Here is a 27664-nt window from a genome sequence, read left to right as displayed (position 1 = left end):
AGTACAAGCAGTTGTAGCTGTAGTGGTAGAAACAGAGATTGCTAATGTTGTTGTAGTAAAGTATTGAAAAGCTTACTATTTCGTTGGTATAACCTGCTTTTCCTATCAATACTCCTCTTTCAGTATCAACTGTCAATGTGCTGCAATGCAACTACTTTTGTTATAAATCAGAGTAAAGTTCCATTCATTTTCATTGTCTGTTTTCATTCCGTTCTTTGAATACAAAATACTTCTATAGTTGATCATAGTATGATTAAGATAGTATTAATACCAACGAACGACAGATAAATGATGTTACAACATGTTGTTGTTGTTGTTGATGATGATGATGATGATGATGATGATAATGACGATGATAGTGATGATGATGATGATGATGATGAACAGCATTTATATAGCGCCATTTATTCGTAGAACATTCAAAGACGCCCCCACAATGTGTCACACATCATTCACAAAGTTGCTGCTGCTTTTGTATGATTAAGAATGAAGTGATTATTGCTGTTTTGTATGTTGTGCCCGACAATGAGGAAATCGTAATAATCCACGGTAACTGATGAAGCCACATCTTCTTTGAAATACATAGTTCTTTAAAAACTAAAGTGTAAGTTTGAGATGACATACGCGCATAACATTGAAAAAAATATTTCTATCAACGGACAGGTTAAATACATACATGTATAATACACTGGGAGGAGAGAAAGAAGGACAGACAGACAGACAGACAGACGGATAGACAGATGGACAGAGAAAAAAAGGGGGGTGATGCATGATCCAAGAATTCGCCATCACATACTCTGTCCAAGAATATTCTACTCTTTTCTATCACAGCGCACTGCGTAATTTCCCCCACTTTTTATGCTTGTCAGGGCAGGTAAGTAGGTTGCCTAACGCTTTACCTTGTAATGCTCTTGGTAAATTTAATATTCTGTAAATCTTCAATTCGATTCTGGTACATCGTCATGAAACAAAGGTCATTGTTCACAGCATGGAGCCAGCTCTGACATGACAGAATGATAATCCTGCTTTCTCATACGAGGAAATAGGAAAGGATTGTTGATCACAAATAAATTCATACCAAACTCCTTGCCCTTGGTGTTCTCCTTGTTCCCATGAGGATCATGGCATCACGCCTCATTGCCAGAGATGAAACCTCTCCCCCCTTGGGGTCAGCTCATACAGGGTGGGTGCTCACCTCCCTGGTGGAAGGGTACCTTATCATAGGTCCATCCACGACATGATCGGAGGAACACACGAGACACAGTTCCCCTGACATGGTTCGAAAGCGAAGGGCTAAGCCCGTTCGGGGAGAAAAAGGTTTGCCCTGGGAGCAGACAGAATCCCAGCTTCGCCATCATAACGAAGCCGACGCCCGCAGAGGTCTGTTTATCCATATTCAAAACATATTTTGCTCTGTTTGTTTTATTTAGCTGCCCCCTGGCGAGACAAGGGCAGTGTTCAATGTTATATTACGGGGGCCCCGGTTTTTCTCATATCATAGCCGTGCCCGCACTTTTGATTTGGGGTAGATCTCTCCCCGAAGTTCCCCTCCTCCCTTTCTTCCAGTTTCTTCATTCCCTTATAGTGCTACTCGGTCTCGGCTCTAAAACTGACGCCGCCCGCTAAAGAACTGACCGCTATATAGACTTTGCTATCATGTCCGTATAGACACGTTGTATAAAGAATGCTCACGAGCGCTTTCACCATCACATGCAATCACACAATCTGTGCAAAGGAAATTATGTCGGAAATGGAACTGGGTTCTTAGTTCATCTTCAAGCAATCTCAGTCTGCCTTTTCATTCTTCCCATAGCACATGTATTTTAATTGATTTCCATAAAACATTGTATTTTGACTTTTGATCAATTAAGAACCTTCCATACTGGATTTTACGGAAAAGTATATCATCTTCTTCTTCTTCTTCTTGGGCGGGGGGGGGGGGGGGGGGGGTCTGCAGGGGTGCGAATTTGCACCCTCAGTTTTGTGCTAATCAAGGGTGCAAACGTGCACCAAAAACATTAATACATTGTAAATTGAAAATTTGGACCTCGAGTACCAAGGTTTTACTCGTAAGATCAAACTTACACTCTGATGGATATGTCTGCATCTTTGTAGGTACGAATATAAATATTAAGAGATTTAATTTTCTACTTGCATGATAAAAGGTGCAATTGTGCACCCCAGGATGCTGCTATAGGGACAAATAGGGTGCATATTTGAACCCTTATTTTTTAGTGGGTATATTTCTTCACCGATTTCTTGTTCGACACGCCATGTTGAACATGCATGCAAAAGTGATAACCAGGTTGAGTGTAAGTGTCTTTTTTTTCTCTCTTTTTTCCCCAAAGTGGACTAACAGTCAGGATGCATTAGATGCAGTTTTTATCTGAAGCCTTTAAAACAGTATATAACCGCTCTTCGTCCCGCTCTTCGTCTGAACAATAAAAAAAAAATGAAAATAACAATAAAAATACAAATAAACACAAATGTAAATATCTCAGTCTATTATCATGTACAACGTCAACTATAAAACTCCTCTGTGATGTTCTTATCCTTCTGCTAGAGGATTTTCATCTGTCCTTCAAATTTCATCAGGGCCGGCGTAGCCGTGGAAGCCGTGGGGGCTCGGGCCCCCACACTTTTTGTGCACCATACAAAGGAATACATGGGGTGACATCACTTTGGGCCCCCACACTTTTTTCAACCCGGAAGTATGTAAGTGGCACTAAAATCGAAATAGATAGAGATCTTGACGAATGGCGGCGGTAAGGTTATGTGTTTTCTCTGAAGACCTTTTTTTTTTATAACACCCGGAAACGGGAGGGGAGAGAATGAGCTGAGGACCTTTTTTTTTTTTTTTTTTCGCTTGTTAGCTCATGAAACCCGGAAGTGGGCCCCCACACTTTTGAAAACACTGCGCCGACCCTGTTCATAACTGCCAATATTTAGCTGTATGAAACCTTCGATCTTGCAATAAACTCCAATGTGTCTACTATCTGCCCCTTCCTATCTCTCTCTCTCTCTCTCCCGTACATACACACACACATACACATAATACACACATTGATTATACACACATCCTTGTTTTGAAATGATATGAACAAGAAAAACTCCAAATCAAGCTTATCATTGTCTTGTGATATTATAGATAGCAATGGGTGACGTTTAGTGGTGAAGGGGTATATAGTACATAGGTGGGAATCATCAACAAAAACATTCTTTTTAGACACCGAGGATATGATTTGTCTTTGGGAGGGTTGTGAGATAATGGCATCATCACCAAATCGATTCTAATTGACATAATCCTTTTGAACAATTTCTTGAAAACATGTGAAACCTTGAATTGCTATTTTTTTTTGATAAATCTATCATGGCAGAGCCCTATTAAAGAACAGTGCTATACCTAGAAGAGACACGGGCAATATTTTTCTTCTTCTTCTTCTCCTCTTCCTCCTTCTTCTGTTGTTTTGATTACTATCATTAATTTTATTTTCATTATCATTATCTATATATCCAACTTTGATGAAATTTCTACAATTCTTTTGATTGGTTTCACTTAATTCATTGAATTCACCCGAAACAATAACTGACATTAAAGAGGATGGATAGTAACTGATCAGTGGAAATCAGTGAGAATGCTGGGGGATGATTGTTCCAATTCTTGTGGGATTCATTTAAGAGTACATTATGTATCTATTGTTGTGTAAAAATTATTTGCTTCAGAATGGTCTCATATTCAAGTAATGTGCAGTTTAATGGTTCCAGGCTAGCATGCCTGTACAGCGACGGAGCATTAAACTGAAAATTACTTTAATACGAGACCGTTATGAAGCAAATAATTTTCACACAACAATAGATATATAATGTACTCTTAAATGAATCCCACAAGAATTGGAACAATCATCCTCCAGCATTCTCCACTGATTGCCGATCAGTTACTAGCCATCCCCTTTAACATTGTACAGTTTGTATCTACTTCAAATAGATAAATAAATAAAGAAGATATGTTATAACATACCCCAAGCACCATGATAAAGCGCGAGTCAACAAAATAGTGTTCATACACGTGCGATGTTATCTTTCGTTTAGCAGTGATAGCTGTCAGTATATAGCAAAACTATAGTGAGTTGCATTGGTTATCCAGAGAACTCATGTGTAGATTTACCTACCTCGAGTATTATAACATATCACAAATCCAGACAATCCTCGCAGTTCAACTTAATACATACATTCTTCACTATAGCCAATAATGATACTAATACAAAAAATATGCATGGTATACATCTCATGGGGAGATCATAAGGAATCGAATAGATGAATCCAGCATTAACGTAGTACCCATTCCCGCTGTCACCTACTAAGGAATCATGGAATTATTTGCAGTATGTTTGAAAGTAGAGCAGTGAATCATGAAAGAAGTATGCGCAGGTCTGCATAAATTATGTCCAAAAGTATAAAAGATGGACTGACAGACTTATAATACACAGATAGATAGATAGATAAATAGATAGATAGATAGATAGATAGATAGATAGATAGATAGATAGATAGATAGATAGATAGACAGACAGACAGACAGACAGATAGATAGATAGATAGATAGATAGATAGAATCCATACATACATAGTGGGTAGATAGATATATAGCTAAATGAACATATAATTCTATTTCTAGACAGACAGGCAAACAGATAGATAAAAGAATAGATATTCAGACAATATAGTTTGAGGTGGGGAGCTAGTCTGATCCACAGAGATATCAGATCAACAGAAGTGTACTTTTACGTGGTATAGGCATTCATTGCAGTATCCTGCGTTGTACTATATATAGGAAGCAAAATACATAATGTTGGAGACATTAGTATTATACCTCTGTAAACATTAAGCTTATGATAACCAAGCAGCAATCTAATCCTCTTGCCTCGCGATCAACATTAATTAGTCTTAATTTACTGGTAATATATATAGATGAGCTGACCTGCCTCGAATTATCTCTTAATTCCACTTAAGGACAAGAAAAAGACTTTAAAAGGGGCCCTCATATCCAAATGCATGTTGATTTGTGTTGGTTTATGATACCCTCAACATCACTTTTGTGGTGAAACGAATATCTAGAAACATTCCGTATATTTTTAAAGATTTTTTCTTTGATTTTTCTTCAGATTTCTTGGGAACGCCCACAAAAAACCCTTCCAAGCTAATCAACATTAATATTCTTGAGATGACACCATCTGTCAATCATTGGTAAAGTACTGAAATGTTTAACAAAAGACATTGGAATGCACCTTCCCCTCGACTCAGCATAACTTGCATGTTCCCTCGCCATGTTTTTTGTTAGTCACATTAATATGACAGAATCATGCAAGTTATGCTGAGTCGAGAGGATGGTGCATTCCAATGTCTTTTGTTAAACATTTCAATACTTCAGCAATGATTGACAGATGATGTCATCTCAAGAATATTAATATTGATTAGTTTGGAAGGATTTTTTTGTGGGTGTTCCCAAGTAATCTCAAGAAAAATAAAAGAAAACATCGTTAAAAATATATGGAATGTTTCTAGATATTTGTTTTACCGCAAAAGTGATGTTGAGGGTTTATTAAATCAACACAAATCAACATGCATTTGGATTTCAGGACCCCTTTAACATGTTTGCCAAATTGTATCCTTGATGAGTTGATTGGATAAATCACAAGTTTCGCTGCGCTATAGGGGAAAGGCCGCACGAAAGTAATTATGGACAATATTACAATAATCATTACTGGCAATGAACAATTTTGTTTGATCTTCTGAAGGTCCATTTTGAAACAGATGAGAATATTGCACTTTGCAAGCAAGTGTCATTACGATAAGAAACTGTGACGTATTAACATACTAGTACTGCGGCACAACAGTCGGAGAGCGCAAGCGCGGGGAAACGAAAAGTAGGGAAATCACCTAAATCGATACTACACTGCGATCGAGTTCGTGAATGCTATGTCGTCTGGTTGGAACAGCTGATTTGGTCGGCCGCATTGCTCCACTGCGCATGTCTACTGAACCCCAACAAACAAAATGGCGACTCCCTCTGCCTTGTTGACAAGACAAACACGACGAGCATATTTTTATGTTCAGCGCTGTTTCAGCGGTAGATCAACTTCAACTGTAGGTAGCAGGAGAGCTGTGCATGTCCTTACTGCTGGTGCTTGTGGAATAAGTGTGGCAACGGCTGGATACTGGCTTCTTAAGGACAAGAAATGGCTGGTTCAAACTCCGATTGTACAGCTGCAGGCACGAGAAATCCCTAGCAAGGTGAGTGGGCGTGCCAGACCCGCGCGATCGCGAGCCAGCAGCTCGGCTGCCAGGCGCCGGACCGGGCGGGCGGGGGACGGAACTGCGCGTTGCCCAGTGCAGTGCAAAGTTTGCGTCAACACAAATATCATACAAGTTTAATATGATCTGTGAACTTTGCTTCTTCAGCTCAGACATGTTTAAGATAGGCTAGTTACAGATTGTAGTAGAGAATCGCTCTAACACTTGTCTTGATCTGAAATAGGTTCTACTTCTAGATTCTAGAACTGTAACGTTAGGGCAACTTAGGCCTAAAAATAACAACATGCTGACGTTAGATCAGGAGTAGGATATAGGTGAGGGCTTGTAAATTTAGTTTTCTGGAGTCTAGCATTTCTTGATATTGTAGCTCAAAATGTAATTGTAAGAGATATATTTTCCTTTTGCAAGGTAGAAGTCTGTTGGTAGAAAAATTACAGGCACAGCAATTGGTAATACATTGTACTGCAGATTACTGATACTAGAGATCCTGTTGTTCATTGCCTACAAAATGATAGAAAAGAAGAGTTTCTATAGACTAGATCTAGTATTTAGATCTCAAGTCACTGCTTGAAATGATATTTCCAACTGTGTATCTATGCTAAGAATCTAATGTAGTCTAGACTATACCGAGAGAGATCTGTTGCATATTATTAGAAGGGTTAAAGGGGGGGGGGGGGGGGGGGGGTCTTTGCTAGATTCAGGAGTCCTACAGTAGCAGGGTTAGGGTTTGGGTAGCAGTACATGTTAATTTAGGGCTTGGGTATGATTAATGGTTTTCATAATGTTCCCTGTAACTGTAGGTTGAACTACTAAAATACCACTCCCTACTTTTACTCAACCCCCAACAAAGTGTCAACCTCTTATAAAATGTTGGAGTAGAGCCAATTTCCACCCCTTGCGATTTTAATATGGAAGGAGAGGGGGTAATAAAAGGATTTCTTTTCTAGCATTCTCAGAATTGCTCTGTTTGGTGTGCATCTCTGCTTTAGCCTTGGCTTTAATCTTTCATCGCAGAATTGATGCTTTTAATGAATGCCGCATTGAGATACAACCAACAGTCACTTATTTTTGTTGTTGCATTTCTTACTGTGATTTTTTTTTTCTGCAGATTATTTTCATCTAGAGAGGGTCCAAAACAGTGTATGAAATCATATTAAATGATATTGTGATGGTTTACGTCAGCATTTAGTTCACTGCTATTTATTTGATCAGTGCATGCAAAATGCATGGTGGCATCATCAGCTCCATAAAGTAGTGTAGACTTTAAATGATAGATTTGCCTGGAAAGACTTCTATGGAAAGAGAAGTGACACTCTTCATAATTAGGTATAGAAATTCAAGATTTTCCTTAATAAAAAACTGGGGTATGTTTATGTTATAGTTTTGTGGAATGTATAGCAAAGTTTTAACTGTCTTTATCCTTTTGTTACAATTGTCAAGATGCAGCTTATCTGTAGCTGAATGTATAGAAACAAGAACTCTGTCTTTTTAACCAACTTTGCTGAAAGTATCATAAAAGAAATGATATCAGTAAGGACAAAAAAAAAATCAACAATGCACATATATCCACCCCCCCCCCTCCAAAAAAAAGGAGACAAAATATTAAGGACAAAAGTGACTTCCTTTGGTAATGTTGAGATTATAGCTGTTCTGCTTTATATCTGTAGCCATGTTGGCAAAACAGGAATAAATCTCAAACTGTATTTCAAGGGATATCTTAGAGTGGCATGTCTGCAGCAGTGTTCAAAGGTTGTGTGCTCTTGCTAATCTCTTGGTCCCTTGGTAATCATGAATGCAATATGAAAGCAAACTTCCTCTCTTCTGTGTGTTGAGCAGAATCATAAGCCTCATTTGGCACCCAGGGTACATAGCAGAAATGATTCCTGTTCTCTCAGCTCTTAATTTCATTATAATCCAGGGTAATAAAGGCCAAACCCCTTACTATTGTTTAGTGTAAAGTCTTGGATGAATGCCTTGGCTGATATATGTGTGCAAAAGAAAACTTAGTGCAGTGAGAAAATTGAGGATTAACCTTTATACTTTTAAAAGACAGACAATGTACTATTTACATTGATACAATGTGTATTTATGAGCTTGTTTGCATAATATAGATGAGGCAGTCAATAGATTGAGCAATGCTAAAGTATGTATTCTCTGTCCCTCGCCTACCCCCCCCCCCCCCCCAACACACAGACATGAAATCTTGGCTTAACCAACAACTGATTCAAGTATAAACTTAGGAATAATGTGCCAGCAGTTATTATCTTAGGTATGCCACAGTACAGTTGAACCTCTCTTATCCGGCCTCCCTTTATCCGGATCTCTCTATTATACGGACGCAATCTCGCCGTGATTTTTTTTTATAATTACGGGAGGAAAGGGGGATTCTCAACTCCTTGAGAACTCCTACACAAACACAATGAATTAAATATACTTGATACATTTCTTAATAATTATTTAGGTAAATCATCCCAAGAATTTATAAAAGAAAATGATTTCATTCTTGCAAACACGAACCTCTATTTTGGGGTCTGTTACTGAGTGTAACAATGAAAAGGTTGCAGTATACACATTACTACATGTGGTACTACAATGGGCTACATCAGTACATGTGTATGTATATGTACATGTATAAAGCATTGAGTCTCCCGTATCCGGCCAAATCCCTTATCCGGATGAGCCCCGGTCCCGACTTGTCCGGATACGAGAGGTTCAACTGTATTCTGACAACATTACATTGTAGGTACATGTGTGTAGATTCATGTCTGTGCTGCTCTACTGTCATTATCTAAATGTGCTTGATTATTTTCTGAATTATGATTATTTTTCTTACCTGTATGGTGACAGACTTTACTGCCACACATTTTTTCTTTCTTTATGCAAGCGTACATTGCGTATGTAATTGTTTTTTTCCTGTGAAGCTCTCCTGAAGTATACCATCATTAAAACATATCACTGTTGATCTTATTGTCTTGTTTGACAGAGACATCTTTGCAGTTTGGATGACTATTGATTGTCCCTCAACAACAAAATTTTGGAAAAAGAAACGCATAACTGCCACTCATAAGTAGGTGTTCTATGTTCCCTGGTGCATTGCTGTGTTTGTGGGAAAACTCAGTCATCACAGTCATCCAGAAATTTTAGGGGATTTGTGTTTACTTTTAAATATTCAGGGATTTTAATCATAATCCACCAAAGTCCCTAATGTGAATACTATTATGCCCTTTGTAAGTCATCGCTGTGTGGATATACATTGTACACATTCAGTGGAATTAGAGAAATGCCAATCTTTCTAAATATTGATTTTAATAACCACAGCTCTGATGAAGCCCGATCATGGTGATAAGTAGAAACATTAATGTTAATGATTTACAGGAAAATAGAAAATGATATGGAATTCAGTAGACATTTTATACTCATGTGCACTTGTAAGATAAACGAGATGACATACAGCCACGTAAAGCAGCTCATTCAACAATCTCAGTCCATAACATGTACTCAGAGCTGCTGCAAAATCTTTGATACTAGGATACATGATGATTGCATGCTTTATTGGATAATACTGTATAGAATATCCCACATCTCTGTAGACAGATGTTGTGAAAAACCTTTAATGGTTTACTTATGTTTCATGCTACACAACTGTAGTTGGTCTTAACTATCCTCAATTTGTTTTGATGACAGTTAAGATATTTTTTCAGAAAAATGTCTAATTCTAACACGTATGCATGCAAATACACAGCACTTAAAAGTAGTAATGTGTGTGCTCAACTCTGCATTATGAATGTAGCATTTGGCCACGTGCAGTCCTTTCTCTTCATAGATACCTATTTTGGCATTTGTGCATTGATATACTGTATACGCCGAATGTTTCGCGAGATTTTTATTTTTGTGAATTTCGCGAGTCAGCTGGTATTCGCGAAATTAAAAACATGCGAAAATATTCACTCTAATGCCAATATGAATGTGACGTACGCGTATACATTTCTCCGTTCAGCACAGGACTCCACGATCACGAATTTAACCACTCGCGAAATTGTTGGGAAGTCCCGATTCGCGAAAATTTAGACTAGCGAAATATATGGCATGTACAGTACATCCATCAGGAACAGTACTTGCTTACCAAATATAACTAAACCTTAAGTGGATATGTCTGACTGGTTTGGAGACCAGGTAGCGACCTGGTGGCGATTCGAGTCGTGCTGGTTATGGAGAAGTCTCCATGACACTAGACATGGTCTCCAGGGAGATGCTTTAAAATCAAAGATATTCAATATTTTTTTGAAGACTTTTTTCAAGTCTTCAGCTGGTCTTGGAGACGTCTCCATGATGTCTCCTCAGTTGCAGCCATGCTACAGAGACTAATTGTCCCCGCCGAACGAGTTCGAGCAGGGGACTATGAAACGGGCTCCATACGTGTGTGTGTCCGTGTGTGTGTGATCAAAATGTTCAATTTGCTACTTCTCTGTCATTTATGAGCCAATTTTGATTCTGTTTGCTTTATATGATAGCACTACATGGGAGCTTGAAACTTCTACACAGAATTTCAGTTGTGACCTTTGACCTTGACCTTTGACCTATATTGTACATTTTGCTACAAAATGCTACTTCGCCATTTCTAACCCGATTTCGATTCAGTTTGCTTTATGTGATGGCACTAGGTGAGGGCTTCAAAACTTCTACACAGAATTTTGATCTTTGATTTCTTAGACCTTTGACCTTGATTTTTGACCTATGACCTTGATTTTTTACCTATATTGTACATTTTGCTACAAAATGCTACTCCTTCGCCATTTCTAACCCGATTTCGATTCCGTTTGCTTTATGTGATGGCACTAGGTGAGGGCTTCAAAACTTCTACACAGAATTTTGACCTTTGACTTCTTTGACCTTTGACCTTGATTTTTGACCTACATTGTACATTTTGCTACAAAATGCTACTTTCGGCGGGGACATATATTGTTTTGTCTGTAACATCTCTGAGATGCTCTGCAACTTTGCGGAGACCCACAACAACCTATCAGTGATGATGTGGAGACGTCTCTGCAACTTAGAAGATGTCTTGGAGAAGTCCCTGCAAATGCTGGAAACATTGCGGTGACATCTCCGTGACTTCCGGGGGGAGTAAGTTGCCACCTTGTTTGGAGACGTCTCGGATGTTGCCGTGGAGTCACCATCTTCGTTAGAGTGCAAATTATTTTTTTGTTTTTTTATTTTTTAGTCTTGAGTCGCACAAGTCGCGGCAGTTACGGCAGTCGTCTCCTCCAGTGAGATATGCCCTTTACTAATCACTGCAAGCCACGCAAGTTCTCATGCATTAGATAGGAACAGGTATTTTCTCAACATAAATGAACTGGAACTGCAGGTGTATGAAGAATCTTCTTGCAGTGCTACACATCTTACTACTGAGATTGCCTCCCCCCCCCCCCCCTATACCAGTTAGTGGCTTTCACATTGAAAGAATGAATTTTGTGTATAGACATGCATAAAGTACTCTACAGCAAATTCATCTTTTGAAATACATGTGCCAACATTTTTTTGAGAGAGAGAGAGAGAGAGAGGGAGGGGGAGAGAGAAGGGGGAGGGATAGGGGAGTGATTAGTTGCACTAAACAAACAACACATTGATATCATGTGTAGCTTAAATGCTTGACACTTTTGTCATTGCCTCTGGAGTTGATATTATGTTTTTATCCTTGAGTTAAGGGTACGACAATCTATCGCACAGCAAGGACCAGTGTGTATTTACATTAGAAGGAGGTGCATGAAAGCCATGGCTATACTAAATTCTAGCTCTTTTTATTGTATCTCACTAGGAGGCTAGATGTACACTGTGCAGAGTGTATGCACCTACAAAAAATGAATACTCACATATGCTAGTAGCTGAAGTCCTTGCATGCTGAGGGGAAAATAAATTGTTATCCTTTCTGGTGACAATTTCATCTAGTTACAAGGTTTGCTTGCAGAGTGCAGGGCACACATGTCCTTACTCTTATGCAGTCTGAAGGGAGCTCAGCCAGACATTATATTAAATTTTGTTCTTGTGTGTGCTCATGTTATATACATGTTCAATTTAGTAAATTGCTATTGCAATTCGATAGGCAAATTGCCCATTCTTCTACTACAGAATAAGTAAGGCGATGGACAAGCTTGGTCTTGTCGAAAAAAATGCCCTTTGAGCCTTGTGCCGACAATTTTTTCCCTCTCTCCGTTCCATATCTCCATGTCTCACTGTTTTGCCGATGATTGTAACTACCATTCATAAGGTCGGTCGCCCGACTCAATATACAGCCGGCAAAGCGTCGCCGCACGGATGTCACAAAAAGATATTGTTTACATGTACATTGCCTTTTGTACTTGGTGAGAATTGATACCATTCAGTTCTCATACCTATGCATTGTGCAGAGTGCAGAGCATGTCTGTAGTAATTGTTGCAATTGTGCTGAGGTGACTTGCGGCTTGGAAAGCCCCCATTCTCAAATTTGCCCTGGTATGCATTACACATTCTCCGGTGGTTTCCAGGATTTTGTCAATGCTCGAGTGTTTGTGTAATTTAACTCTTGAAAAAAAGAAGATGAAAAAAAAAGGTATTCCCCATCATGTTTCTCTCCCCCTCTTTCCTTCTCTCTATCCATATACTTTCTTTTCCATCATTTTTCCTTATCTTCCATGTTCTCATCATCTTTCTATCCTCTTTGCAACAAAACATTTTTTCCCTTTAATAGTATCATATAGCTTCATTCTTGCACAACAAACTTCACCAGTAACTGACTCATCACAGCTAAATGAAACAGAATGCCTAGATTTATGTATAGTAGGTTCTACTCTTCAAGTGTAAAATGGCAAAACGATAAAATTTGTGCTAAATAAGAAAATTGCATATTATTCAATCTATGCTGTTTCTCACTAACATGATGAAACCTATGTAAGCATAATGTACCAAACACTATAATAATTACATATTTTTGTGTTCTTTAATTGAGTACTGGCATGCATAATTTTAATCCTCGTGTTACATGCTCATAGTTGCCCTCCCTCTCTACAAAGTTCTGCACCTTCCATCTCACCAACAGAAACAAGTTACGAGTAAATATTGACAAGTTGAAGATTATGAATGAAAAATGAGCAAAGAAAATGGGATTCCATCAGGATTTGGTCGCATTTGAGTTTAAGATAAGTTAGGTTCTCAGTTACCCTGCACAAGATCTATTACAATACATTTTCTTTTCTTTTCTTTTTTTCATTGCAAGATTCCATACATGGAAAGATGTGAGAAAGTCTAGAAATACAAATTGTAGGTACACATCCGTGACCTTCAAGCTCACTCCATCTTTAACAGTGATTTATTTGATTTGGTCTTCAGGTGATTTCCACCCCAGTCTACCTAGATGTAAAAAATTCCCATATCTATTCAAGTCAGACAGTATGAAGTGGTGACTTTATATCCATATTGAAAGAATTCTTAAGCCAGTACCTCAGGGATGATACTTTGTACCTAGGACCAAAGTTTAAGAAAGCAATATCAATCAAAATTATTTCATACATGTAGCAGTTTAGTTTGACCTTCTGAAACAAACTGTTATTTCTCAATTTCCAAGTTTGGTTTACATTTCTTGTCTCTGCTTTGCCTGCTTCATATGTTTCACCTCATCTGTATTATTGGATGTCATTGAATAGGATACCAGAAAATATTGCACATGTTCAGGCCAAGTATTGCAGAAGTTGAAGATGAATGCATTTAGAAAGCACTAATAAGGCTAAGACTTTGTCGTATCCAATACAGCAAGACCATTCAATGTAATTATTATTGATTTGAATAATCGTTCACATTGGTTAGTTTCTGTATTTGATTTACATTTGATAATATTCTTTTCCTCACTTCCACTGTGAATTGATTTCTAATGAGACATCACTGCTGCATGCAGTAGAATGCATATTATGAAAGCACAAAAGGCCAATACCAAAGCCATGCAATGGCAGGTCTACAGCCATGAACAAGGCCAAAGGCCAAAAGCTTGGAAATAAATAGTGTTGTTCGCAAGTTATGTCTATGCATGCAATCTACTACAGTGGACTCCAGTTATAATGAAGTCCTCGGGACCGGCAGTTTTCTTTCATTATATTGAAATTTCGTAATATCCGAACAAATAAACAATAAAAAACATAGAGCAGATAATGTCACGGCCCAAATTTTTACTTCGTTGTATCCGGAATTTCATTGTAACCGTGTTCATTACAACGGGAGTGCACTGTACTTACGCTTTTATGACATCCAAGCCTTTTGAATATGAAAGATGTTGTGTGTTGATAAAGATAATTATATAAATATATATTTGAAGGGTTGAATTGTTTTTTCCCCAAGGGATAATGAGGGCATATACGATTTAGATATAAAATAAATGGCCATTTCCAATTTATGGTCATGACATTAATCCATTCCTTCCCATATTCTCCAAGAACCGTCAAGACCCCATACAAGATTCTTTTTGCTTGTCGACAAAGAATGGACAGGTTTGTAATCTGCCTGTGCGAAAGCAGTCAAGCAGTACTCATATCCCCTATTTACAGTCAACTGCATGTGCCATCGAACAATGAGAAGTATCGATCGACGTGAGATTTATGAATAGAGTGTATGCTGATGGGCTCGCAAACTTGTTTTACACACTATAAGGGCTCGTGAATGGGGTCAGCCAAAATCAAAATCCAGTGAACTCGGCCTTGATTGCTTCATACGTCTTCTTAAGAGTTTTATAGCAAATCAAGTACACTTTTATGTTGGAAAAGGTGAATTAGACAAAAATACACACAGTTTTGATACAGAAAAAAAAAACATATTGGAAGAAGAAACTCTAATCTTTCTATCAAAGTTGTTTTTCTGGTCAGCATTATGACACAAATAAAATGTGAATTTATGCCACGAATACAGATTCTTCTGTCTACTTTTTGAGAATCTGGTACACCAGGTTCCCACATATGAGTTGATGCCACTGAAATCTTGTGTACTGTAAAACAAGAAATGTTCATGTGCATTTTAATTTTGTGAATTTTGCGAGAGAGCCAAAATTCGTGAAATTGAAATGCATGCGAAAGTTCTTGTCTTCACGATATGCATTGATTGTCAGTGGCAATTTGCAAAAATTTCATACCTCAAAAAAGGCTGTTGGCTCCAATTTGGGAAAATGTCATGCCACAAAAATATCTTGCTTTACAGTACCAGGTTCATGAAAGAAAGGGGTTTTATATGACCAAATGTGTACAATATGTAAGTGAAAGTAGGCCTACATAATATGCATATGACATCTGATTTTGAAAGTTTGTGAGAAGATTTTCTAGTAAAGCTCTTATCATTTGTTTTGTGTAATAATGTATAGGATCATACATTTTCATATTAGATTTAAGATAAGATGATTATGATCTTTCTAAATAATAAAACGATTGGGCCTAATAATAGGGAAGAAATTTTTTTTAGAATTCTTGTTATGATATAGAACAACTTTTAACAATCTCTGTCCCTGCATTATCAAAGGTTCAGCTTGTATTTATGTGAGAAACAGGATCTACAGGGAAAATATGTTTGGAATTAGTACAAATTGCCCCCAAAATAGGAAGCCCCCTGCCTTCCTTTGCACACCAAACTGTGGGGAAGTACCAAATATAGCACCATTGTGTGTTTTGAATTACATCCATTGTTGTAAGAAAAAAGAGGTAATGCATTGATGATTTTTTCTTTTTTCATGGAAAATTAGTGAGGGTCCTTCAGATGCCCCACTGTTACTCAACTTTTGCTCCCTTTTTCTCTTTTATTAAAAGGGCCTTAGTCTGTAACACAGAGCAGCCCTCTTCTTGAACTTTGGTGTACCTCAGTCCTTCGAAACAAGTCACATGCTGACAAGCTGTTTGCTGGCTTTATATTGTGTGTTCCCTTGCATCCATTTGTCGGACAGTTTTCCACGTTTGTGTCCATGGGGAAGGCCACCCAGTGGGTTTGAACGCGAAATCCCACCAGTAGAGTCAGAAGCAGTAATGTGTGCTGTTATTTTTTCGTCTGCCAGCCTTGTTTTACTTTAATACACATTTCTATTATCCCCCACACACAAACTCATACACATGTACTATATATGTGTTTGTGTGTCTGTGTGTGTGTGTTTGTGTTTTGTATATTGAACAACAAAAAATTATAATGTGTGTAGGAGAGAGGCAGGGGGAGTTGTAGTGAGGTGAGATCATCTTGGAGGGATAATCCATAGATATTCACTAATTTCTAGAATGAGGTTTGTGATTCATTTTATTGTCTGGGGATAGTTTTTTGGTGAGCCTTTCAATATAAAGTAGTGCCATTGCCACGAGCTTGACAATCTATGATTGTTCTAACCCATAGCTATATATATGTGGTAAGTCACTATTGGCTTTGTTGCTTGGAAGACCTTGTACTTGTAGATTGCATGAAGCAGTCCAACAACCACTCACCTTTTTTTTTTAATTCTAAAATTTGTCATATGTACAATGTATATCAATTTATATATGCATGCTGAAATAGAGTTATTACAATTGGAAAGTATCTTGTACCACTGGGCCGTGATACACTTATCTATTAAAGATAATTTGGCACCATTTCTTAAAACTAATATTTGGCAAATGATTTGACCCAGTTTTGAAAGTTACATGTAAAAAGGCATGTATTTTCTAGCAGGGGCCATGGAACACATTTTAGTGTGTGTGTGTGTATGTGTATGTGTGTGTGTGTGTGTGTGTGGGGGGGGGGGGGAGGGATCAAGGGGGAAGGTCAAGTTTCAATGGTACTTTCCAACCCCCAACCCCCCTTTTCCGGAGGAATGATCTCCAGAAGGAACCCTTCAAAAGCTGTGTTCTTTTATGTACACTGTAAAAATTTATTCATTTATGTGTATTTATTTATCTAAATTTTGTTTGTTTATCTAAAGTTTATTCTATTTTTGTACTTATTTCAATTTTTATTTATTCATTTATTACAAATTCATCTATCTATATATTCATCTAGTTATCTATTTATTTATTTTTACAAGCCAAAATTGTGTGCGTGTGTGGGGGGGGGGGGGGGGGGGGAGGAGGGGGGCACTGCAGCCCCCTGGTTCTGTGACCATTTATGAGTCCTGGGCCCCATTTTATCAAAAGATATAATCGACTATAAATTTCCTTACCACACAGGCTGCCATAGACTTAGCGTAGAAATCAACTATGTGATCAATTATAACTCTTCATAAACAGGGCCCAGATGCTTTACAACAATGACATTTTGTTTAAAATTATAAGTCCTATTGATATATATTTTTTGTGTTATTTAGAGAAAATGTGAAAAGAAATGAATGGTGATATCCATACCCAAATATAATACCATATCTACATTTTATGATAAAAAGAGTTTGTATTGTTGTTGTTGTTCCCCCCCCCCCTTTTTTTTGGGGGGGGGGGAGAAGGAGGGATCAGTTTGAATGGAAACATGATGATCTTCTTGGCTTGTCCGTCCTCTTGTGAAAATAAAAGTCAAGAGATGGCTATTTATTTTCATTCCAGATTTACGTGAAGTTTTCAAATGGTTCCCTTTATGTAGTTGTTTCATTAAATTTAAGTTTTTCTTGAATCTTGGAATGCTTTCAGTTTGAATAAATCTAGACTGGACACAATGATGTTGTTTTCTGTTTCATTTCAAGTGAGATGGCTTCATCTTTCTATAAAGATACATTTTATTTTTGTTAGCAGACTAAATATAGTGTTTTACCTTCATACATGTCACCTTCATGTTTATGCTAGTTTTAATTAAGACCAAGTAAATAATTGTTAAAAAATGACAACTTTTAATGCTCCATTGGAGCATCATAGAATAAGTGGTATTGGCAGTATCTGTCTGTCCATGGCAATATACTGAAATGCTGAAGGATTTAGCACTTTGTATAATTTGAATGAATGAATGTTTACATACAGGGTACAATAATATGAAGGATTAAAAAAACAAACAAACAGAGATGCAAACCTAGAAGCAAAGTACTTGGCAGTTGGATTAAACCAAGAAGAAGAAAGAGTAATGAACAACAACAAAATTCCAGAAATTGGATGAATTTATGAATGGATGAATAATTGAATGAAAGATGAATGATTGAGTGAATGAATGACTGAATGAATGAAAGAATCAATTGATTTAGTGTCTTTAAAGTGGCCTGGGCACACAGCTATTGTGAGAAATTACGCTGGACTTTGCTGAATTACATCCTGTGCATCGGTCATTGTCAAAGGAGGCACATTAAGTGGGCGTACAGAGAGTTTTTGTTGTACTTCAGACAAAGTGGCTTTTAACCAGCGTCAAATGTCTCTTTGTGTACCCACACTTTATTGCTCATTTTGTGAAGGAATTACGTGGTATAGGATATCCATGTCACAAATAATTGTACGCTGGCTGGAGAAATGTATGAGTTTTTTGGGGGGGAATTAATTTTCTCTCCTGACTGTTGGCACGTCAGGCTTAGTCATTGATTTATGCCTGATAGTCATGTGCAGCAATGACCTACTTTCACCTGGAGGGTGGATTAAAAGAGAACCGAAGTTTGTTTTCATTTGTTTGTTTTCCAGACTTGTAACAAAAATCCCTTTGCCTCTAAAAGTCATGGCAGAAGCATTTTCATAGGCAACTTGATCTGGTGACTCTTGTGTGGCAAAATGGCAGCTATTTTGTAGCTATTTTTGTGTGTATTAGTATATGCACATATAAAAAAACAATGCCTGCAGGATAATGCTTGATGAATTTGGATAACCTGTTTACGTTTGTAAATAAAAAAAAACAAAAGCATGTGTTTAGCAAAGCACTTTTAATTTATATCTGAATATGACAGTGAAATATGAATTACAAACATTTCATTTTCAAACTATCTATCCATTTTATCCTGAAATTTAATATTGTCAAAACTTCATAAATGTTCCGTTAATATTTGATATTTATAAAAGTATTGATTAAAAAATCAATTTGTTAACCTTTTAGAAGGTAGCAATTTTGATTCAATTTTAAGATACATTTCAAGTCACAAAGTTCTTTCTCATTCTGAGCTATCTGGCAAGCTTGCTAAAAATGTATGTAAAACTTTGAAAAGATGAGATCAACTTAATCCCTGGTTATATATGGTATGCAGAATGGTGTTTTTTAGCTTCATAAAAGTAAAGGAAATAACTTGATATAATGAATTGAGAGTGAGTCCATTCAACTGAAGAATGAAAGAACTTAGAAATGAAAGATATTGATATTACATCGATTTAAATAGAAATTTGTAGATTTCTTGTCTTTTTTCCTTTTGTCTGTGGTTTCATTGCTCTCTGATTTCTCTGATAGTGGTGATTACATTTAGCATGTAAATGCTATACAGAATGTTATCTAGTCTTTAGAATAAACTTGACTTTTATGGAATTGCAATGAGATGAGTGTTGTTGTTGTTTTGCTGGACAAATAAAGTTTTGTGGATATTGCCCACAGACAAAAAGAAAAGATTAGATACATAAATACTGAAGTTTTGGTAATCCTGCTGCTATGCAGATTACTAGCTCTGCAATGCTAAAGAGTGATGTAACATGCTGTAGTACAGTTGCACCCTGTGGTTTGTGTGCAGTGATAAGCACTGCTCCAGAAACCTTTCACTACCTGTACCTGAAGTTAAATATAACACTTTGATGACAGTTGTCTGTGGTACTGTGGTTCAGGTTGTCAATGTCAATATCGTCATGTATTAGAACATATGCTTCTTCTTTTTTTTAACCTCTCTCTCTCTCACTCTCTCTGCCTTTTTCTCTGATTCTTTCTCCCTTGCTTTCTAGGTCATGTTTTCTTTATATCTTTTATGATATGACTTTGCTGAGTATGCCATATCTCCAAATTTGATAGAAGCATCATGTTTGCTCTATTCATTAAAAGTACTGAAGTTTTCATCAATAACTTTTTAATTTTTACTTGTGAATGTTATTGATGCATTACAAACAAGTGGTGATTGACTAGTTTACCAACATGTATAACCTAGCACAATTTTATTTTAGAGCAAATGTGCACTTTACTGCCTCATAAAGCAATTAGGTTCAGTATGAAACATTTTATCTGTCATCCTGCTTTGAGTTTTCATGTAGAACCACAACATAGCAAATTGGGGCAGAACCATAGGGTTATGCATCCAAAGCACCGCTTGAGGTAATCAAAGACCTTGCAGGCCAGGGGTGCATGATTTCAGTTCTGCTTCAAAGTATCCATCTTTCTTCTGTTCCTACCACAGAGTTGCTTTGTAATCTGCTTTAGTTTGCCTGATATGAAAGGACTTTTCATCCCACTCTATCAGAAAGGGTAGAATATCACCTCTGTGTGATATAAATTTTCAGTCTTTCAGCATTTATATTTCTCTTAAAGAGAACAGATTTCTGCCAACAGGTAATAGTAGCAGAAAGGTTTAAGATTCTTTTGTAGTGACATTCTATTGATCAATTTTGTGATTGCAAAAGTAGGGACTAACATGATATAGTTCCTTTGCTTTCATCTATCTGATATTTATTTGTTTTTTCTTGTTGTTGTTGTTGCTGCTTCTTTTTCTTGTTTTTTTTTTCCCAAAATGTATTATTTTCTGAATTTACAAGGGTTGATTCTAATAGTAACTGTGTTTAGCTGATATTACTCCTCACTAGTTTTTTGTTGTGTATGTTGAAAACAAACCTCACCATTTTATCTTGAGTTGTACTAGAATGTTAGAGGTCAGTTTAAAAGTGAATTTTGAAATTCTTTTAGCACTCATACAGCAGGGCGCGACTCTAACTCTTTTCTCTGATGGCCCGTTTGGGTCACCAAAATCATTAAATCTGAAATTTTGATGGCCTGAAACAAGAGTAAATGTAACAATCCATATTGAATATTCCTAGTAGTTTCCCAATTGGATCACCAAAAGATAACCGTTTTCAAAATTTTGTGGCCCGACGTCAATTTCTAGTGGCCTCGAGCCACTGGGCCACAGTTAATGTCGAACCATGCATATAGTGTACGTGCCATTTTGGGAAACTATTGCTCCTTCACTGCAGATTAGTTTGCACTTGTGAGTTGTAGTACTTTGACATGCCTTAGCTGAACACAGTTAATTGCATTTCTTTGTGTACACTACCGGATTATATGACAATGCTCCACAAAATGTTGAGAAAGCAGGTCTATGCTCTGCAAATTTGTCGTGACATTGGGGATTGTGTTCTCACTGGGCTATGTATACAGTCCAATTAGCCGCTCTTGGCTCCCACTTGTGTGCAGGCATGTGTTAGAGAGTGTAAAGGGATAATAGCAACAAAGGGGATTTGTAAAAGCAAGATGTATACCAAATTGTGCAAAGGGACAGTGACAAGAAAAAACAAATAAGGCAATTGACCCCTGTGGCTCACATGATCCCTTAATGAGCTTCACAATTAAGTGCATTGTATTCCTTGCCATTGGCCTTTTAGCCATGAGTTAGTGAGCCATAAAGGATGGGCAAGGGAGAAGTCATTTAGTCACCCTGGCTTGATTACAATAAGACTGAATTAGGCCAACAAGATTGTGGAAGGAGGTTGATCAGTATTGATCTATGTTAAGTCATAAATCACTCAACCAATTTTTATGCTTGAGTAACCAAGATGTCCAGGGAACTCTTCTTTTTTTTTAAAATACTTTTTCTCTCTCACAAGCTTGTGTAGGTGTAAATGAGTACATTGCCATGTAGTTTTTCATCGCCCAACTTATTTGGGCCTATATAAGATTGAATTTTGTTATGTCCAACTTCCACATTTAGTCTTCACTATGACGGTATGAAAAGGCGCATGTTTGTTGTTACACACATAGGACCTACTCAACTTCACATAAAAGTCTTTTGTATGATCTTTTGAAATGTTTTTATAGGATATAAGAAGAAAAGGAGAAAAGAAGCAGAATGTGATGATGAAGAAATAAAGGAGAAAGAGTGGGAGAGACATGCATACATTGAAAGCAAGAGGAGAGAGAAACATACAACATTTGTGCTTACAGGTTAATAATCGAGAGGTTAATGCCCCATGTATATGTTGAGAACAAAATACTGACAGCAGCAAAAGCTAAGACTGCTTTGCATGCAGCCCATCCCTTGCAATTCTTTGAACTCATGCCACATGAAGGGATCATGCTTGGCTACACCTGAAGCCAACATGCAATGGAGAATGGAGAAGAAGAAGAAGAAAATCACTGAAAGTCTGATTGATGACACCAGAGCATCTTCAAGTGACAATCAGGTGCGATGTCAGCTGACTTGCCTTGAATGTAGCACCACTTGATATCCATCAAATGAAGCGTTCTGTGGAATAAGAGTGTGGGCAGGGCCATTGCATTGGTGGATAATTCGGATGATGCAGCAGGTGTAACCACTTCTGCATTTATTAATATAGAAAGAAGTCACTGAAGCTTTGAAATGCACACTCTGACTTCTTAGAGGAGAGACTGGTGATAAGAAATAGAGAAAGGGAGAGACAAATATAAATAGAGAGAATAATGATGATATCATAAAGATGTGGAGGAAATCATATTTTGATCAGCAGAAAGAAATGTACAATGCATGATTCTGCAGTGGCTTTCAGGCTTTTTTTTTGTCTCCTTGACAAATGGCAAGAGATCAAGTCTACAACTGATACATTTGACTGTTTCTTGTCAAAGTGTACATTCCAAAGCAGCACAGCCACTAGTAACGTACATACAATGAAACAAAGTCAAGTCACACTTAGTTATGATGAGGTAATCCAATGAAATTATCAATATAAAGAAAAAAAATGCCTAAAAATGAGAGGAGAAGATCTGACTGTTGTGGAGCAAGACATTAGTTTTGTCCCTACAAATTTATGAGATATTATGACAGTGCTGGATTGAAGATTGTCAACTTGCCAGGAGATCTGGAACTCAGCAGGATACGCTGTTCAGGAAATTTTTATCCATATGGGGGTACCCTAGGACTTGGATACTCGCACAAAGATCATTGCTACCCATGTGATCACTGTGGAAAGTTGTCCAGGGTTCAGCTGAAAAGGAGCTGTACACAGTCTACAGTCTCTCCTGTGGCCCAAAGCTTCTAGTATGTTTACCAGTGACCTAAAGATTTTGTGTTTCGGAAGGAATGGCATTCCATGAGTCAACACCTAAATTCCATCTCCGTAAAACCGTCAGCTGTTGCTTCACAGTCATTGCAACATGACATGATATCACACTCATGTGTCCATGATATGTACTGAAATATTGTGCCCTTAGTTGGCTCCTAAAAAAACAAACAAACAAACAAAACAAACCAAGAATAAAATGACAACAAAAAGATTACTCTTTGAATGAAGGGCATTCAGCAAGAAAAACGAAACTGGTAAGACACAACTTGGCTCTCTGTGATGAAATGTTCTAAAGCACAGGAAGGTTATTAATGCCTTACAATGACTTCACTGAATAAATCCCTGATATGACTAGTGAGGACAAGTCAGGAATGCTTGAAAACCAAAGAATACATCAATGAAAACCAGTTGAGCCTCTCATGGGCCTATAACAAGATACCATTATCCAGAGGGGCCAGACCTAAAGTTTGCTATGCTATGAAAAGTAGGAGGCATATCGTTAAAACTTCAGTGGACCAATGAGTGGACTATTCAGAAGACAACCCATGTCCACCGGAGGCACTGGGGATACACATACAGCCTTACAGGTGTAAAGGCTCTTCTAGGTCTGTTTAACCACTCATGAACTGTAGCTTGTACCAAAATACATAAAAGTATGTTTTAAAAAATTAGGCTTGAATAGTTGCTGTTGTATGCTATCTTATTTACCTGAGCCTGGAGGAAGGTAACATTTTGTAAGGAATTTCAGGGGGATTGAAGAGAATGGGAAAGGAGAGCGGAGGAGTGGGACAAAACCTTGATGTGTACACTCAAACTTCTGTCAAAGAATGCAGCGGCTGTAAATAGGCTGTATGCTAACCAACTGTAACCTCTTGTATAATCTTCTTTTAGCCACCAGATTGACCCATTGTCTGTGGGCATTGTGCCTTGGTGTCAACAGAGATTTGTGCAACAGTTTTCGCTCCCACCCTGGGAGGATGCATTGAAGGTGGCTGAGCTGGAGTCATTCAACCAAGTCCTCTCACCTTCTCCTCGTCCTCTTCCCCCTGCTCCTCCTTCTCCTTCTCCAACATCACCATGTCTCTCTGTCCACCTCCAGCTTGTAGTGTGTGTGTGTGTGTGTGTGTGTGTGTGTGCGTGTGTGCTATCACCATTCCAGTTTGTCTGTCTGTCTGTCTGTCTTTCTTTCTCTTTCATCTCAGCAGAATGTCTGTGTTACAGATTGCTCTTTTATCATGAATAAGATGGGGGGGGGGGGATGGGGAGAGAGACAGAGAGAGTGAACTCCAGGACAGACCAAATAGCCGTTGGCATTGTGACGTGCCCTTTGAGATGGCCTGTCAGGTTGGACACCTTTCTATGGCTTCATCAGGTTTTGTGGGCTGGTAACAGACACTAAGGCGTCCCCTAGTACCTTTTCAGAGATTAGGGGGGTTGGGGTGAAGATCCATTTAACACCACCACAACATCTCCACCTTGCCGTCCTCTGCTGGTGTTCGCTCTCATCCTCTCTCTTCATCTTTTATTTGATAAATGAGGATTTTGATCAGTGTGCAGGTATCAAGATGCACTCATTCCCATAAGCAGGCTGGTTGTAAAGATGCGATCCACATCGGCAATTCATGGCATCTGATCTGTAGAAAATAACCCCTATGTCAGCCCTGAGTCAGTTTAGATTGGACAAAGCGTGAAATCCCTTTTTAGGGGTTATCGCCAATCAGAAATCCATTTATCTAGTAAGTCTGCTTTATTACCTCAATTTCATCCTTTATTTTCCTTGTGGAGCTCTTGTCCAGTATTCTTTAATTTGTCATCTGATCCCCTTTATGTGTCCACTGGCCATTGTGTCTGTTTATCTGCTCATGCTATCCTTGCAGCAGCCTATGTACAACACTTTTCCAGATTCTTTATTCCTTCAATTATTTTCATCCATAATATTTTTTCTCTCTTTTTGAGCTTCTAGCCATGCTGAATTCATTCATGTCTGGTATTTTTTTTTATAGATCTTCTCTTTTTCAGTAACAAATTCTCTCTTTCTTTCTTTCTTATTCTACAAATCATTGTTCGGCATATCATCCTAGGTTGTTGTTCTTCACCCAGTAAACCCAATGTTGAATTTTGAATGTTTCTGCCACTTTATGCATCTAATTACAAAATCAGACTATATGGCTGATATCAATAGTATTGTTGCGAGAGAGTTAATAATGTAAGTTTGATTTTCTTGTGTTAAAAGGAGAAGAATAAAAACTAATAAAGTTATTGCAGTCATCTTCTGCATCAGTGTTTTTTCACTTGTCTATGGTAACAGGACTGGAGAAGGTTTTGTTCTCCTCCTTGGTGGATCCCTGTGTGTCTTGATACAGGAATAACTACAGAATCACAAAGGGGTTTGTGAGCTCTAACCAAACTTCTAGTGGAAGAATGCTAATCGGTCTTAGTGTAGTATGGTCAGAGGGACCGCCAATGTGTTTGCCAAACTTAGGCCAACATTCAGTAGCTTCCACCTTCTTTTCTATATCCCCCCCCCCCCCCCACTGTCTCTTTGTCCATTGCTGTTAAGTGCTGGTCATCACTAGTGTATGTACCACCCACTATGTCAATTGTCGGGCCCTTTTATGAAAGTGCCTTTGTACATGGATACGTTACTAAAGAAATCAATAAATGACACATGGGGGGTGGGGGAGTATGATCAAAGGCTATACTTTTAAGCTCTGTCCGCTTTGTACTAGTGTTAGACTCGAGTGCTAATTACATCATTTTGTTTCTCTGTAAACTAGAGTGATTTAGGGGCAAGGCTGAAAGAAGAAAAAAGTGAAAAAGAGAATTAGGAATAGGTAAAGATGAGATGATAAGGAGAAAGAGAGGCCCAAGATGGGTCATGGAGGCTATCTTTTTGTTTTGTTTTGTTTTTTCTTTACATCCCTGGTTTGTTGGGCAAGTGTTGACTCCTGAAACACAGGAGTGAGGTGTAAGAAAGTTGAGAAAGTTTAGAAATGGATGGATGGTACTCTATGACACAGACCTGAACATGTGAAAATGATAACAAAGCTATGAAGGAGTCGTCAAACAAGTGAAACAATGAGCAGCAAACATTTGCCAGACAAAATACTCATTACCCTATACAGTTATCTGTTAATAAAGAGCTTAAGCATTCTCTCTTTCAATTGGCAAGGTCCAGGTCCCTTCCTAATTTGACTGCTCCGTCTCAATTTCAAAATTTAAAATGTATACAGTATATTTATTTATAAAAAGAAAAAGCATTGAAGAAACATGGTGATGATTTTGTTTCAAATGCAGTAACAGGGTTGTGGCATTTATATGGTGGAATGCTACAAGATGACTGTCATGGTGTGAGGTGGAGAGCATCTCTTTTTAACTTTACTTGCACCTCCTCTCTCTTTTTTTTTTCTCACACCTAATATGTGATTCGTTTTCGATAGCGTCCAGTGTGTGCCGTGTAGAGTACATGTGCGTGCTAAAAACTGAACAATTATTTACCAAAGTCTCAAGGACGGGATGAGCTCACATTCCTTTGTCCAGTGACAAGATACATTTTAGATGTGTCATCGAACCCACTGAGGGGGGGGGGGGGGGGGAGGGTTTGCATACATGCAGTTTCCTTCTCCAGCTTGGATCACCTTTGGTAACAGGGTGGATGCACATGGGACCCATGCCTTGGCACGGAAGTGGTGCCTTGTGGTGGTAGGTGGCAAGGTTGCTGAGCCGTGAAGGGAGATTGTCGGGTTGAAAATGTTGATTTCTAAGCACTGTTTGCTCCTTAAACCCAGGAAGATGTTGAGGAAATTGTGTCATCATAATTGTGCAGTCCATGTCTAAGTTATGTTTGTATTTGACATTGGCAGACAAGTAAATATTGTACAATTTATGTGTAGGAAAACAATATGAAGACTGGAAATATATCAGGCTTCAAAGACCCCTAAATTTGTTTAAATGCACACATCTGTACATTTTTTGTTATCAAGTATGTCTGTGTAGTAAAAAAAAAGTATCACAATTCAATCATTAGAGCAAAGAGAGCAAATCCATTCAAATATTGTGCAATCACAGCTTTTGACAATGTCCTGGGACCCGTTTCATAAAACTTGTCATCAGTGACAACTGCCACATTTCTATGACAAATTTGCTCTCAGCCAATCAGATGCCAGGATTTCAGTAGCTTGTCACATCTATGACAACTTGTCACTGATGACAAGTTTTATGAAACG

General features: G+C 38.0%; 1 protein-coding gene across 2 annotated transcripts in view; it reads left to right on the top strand.

The window, feature by feature from the left end:
- The first annotated feature begins 6015 nt into the window (after positions 1–6015).
- LOC139718157 (uncharacterized) overlaps positions 6016–27664 on the top strand; it is a 132924-nt gene continuing 111275 nt past the window's right edge. For both annotated transcript variants that reach the window (XR_011710025.1, XM_071629641.1), the window contains exon 1: positions 6016–6291. Coding sequence is in view for 1 of the 2 variants with exons in the window: in XM_071629641.1 (XP_071485742.1) it covers positions 6055–6291 (237 nt within the window). In the remaining variant the exon portion in view is untranslated. The remainder of the gene's footprint in view (positions 6292–27664) is intronic.

This window comes from Diadema antillarum, unplaced genomic scaffold (genome assembly GCF_040938485.1).
Source record: "Diadema antillarum isolate AM-2024a unplaced genomic scaffold, OU_Dant_1.0 scf00000090, whole genome shotgun sequence".
Taxonomy (NCBI): domain Eukaryota; kingdom Metazoa; phylum Echinodermata; class Echinoidea; order Diadematoida; family Diadematidae; genus Diadema; species Diadema antillarum.
This window is presented reverse-complemented; position numbering and strand designations above follow the sequence as displayed.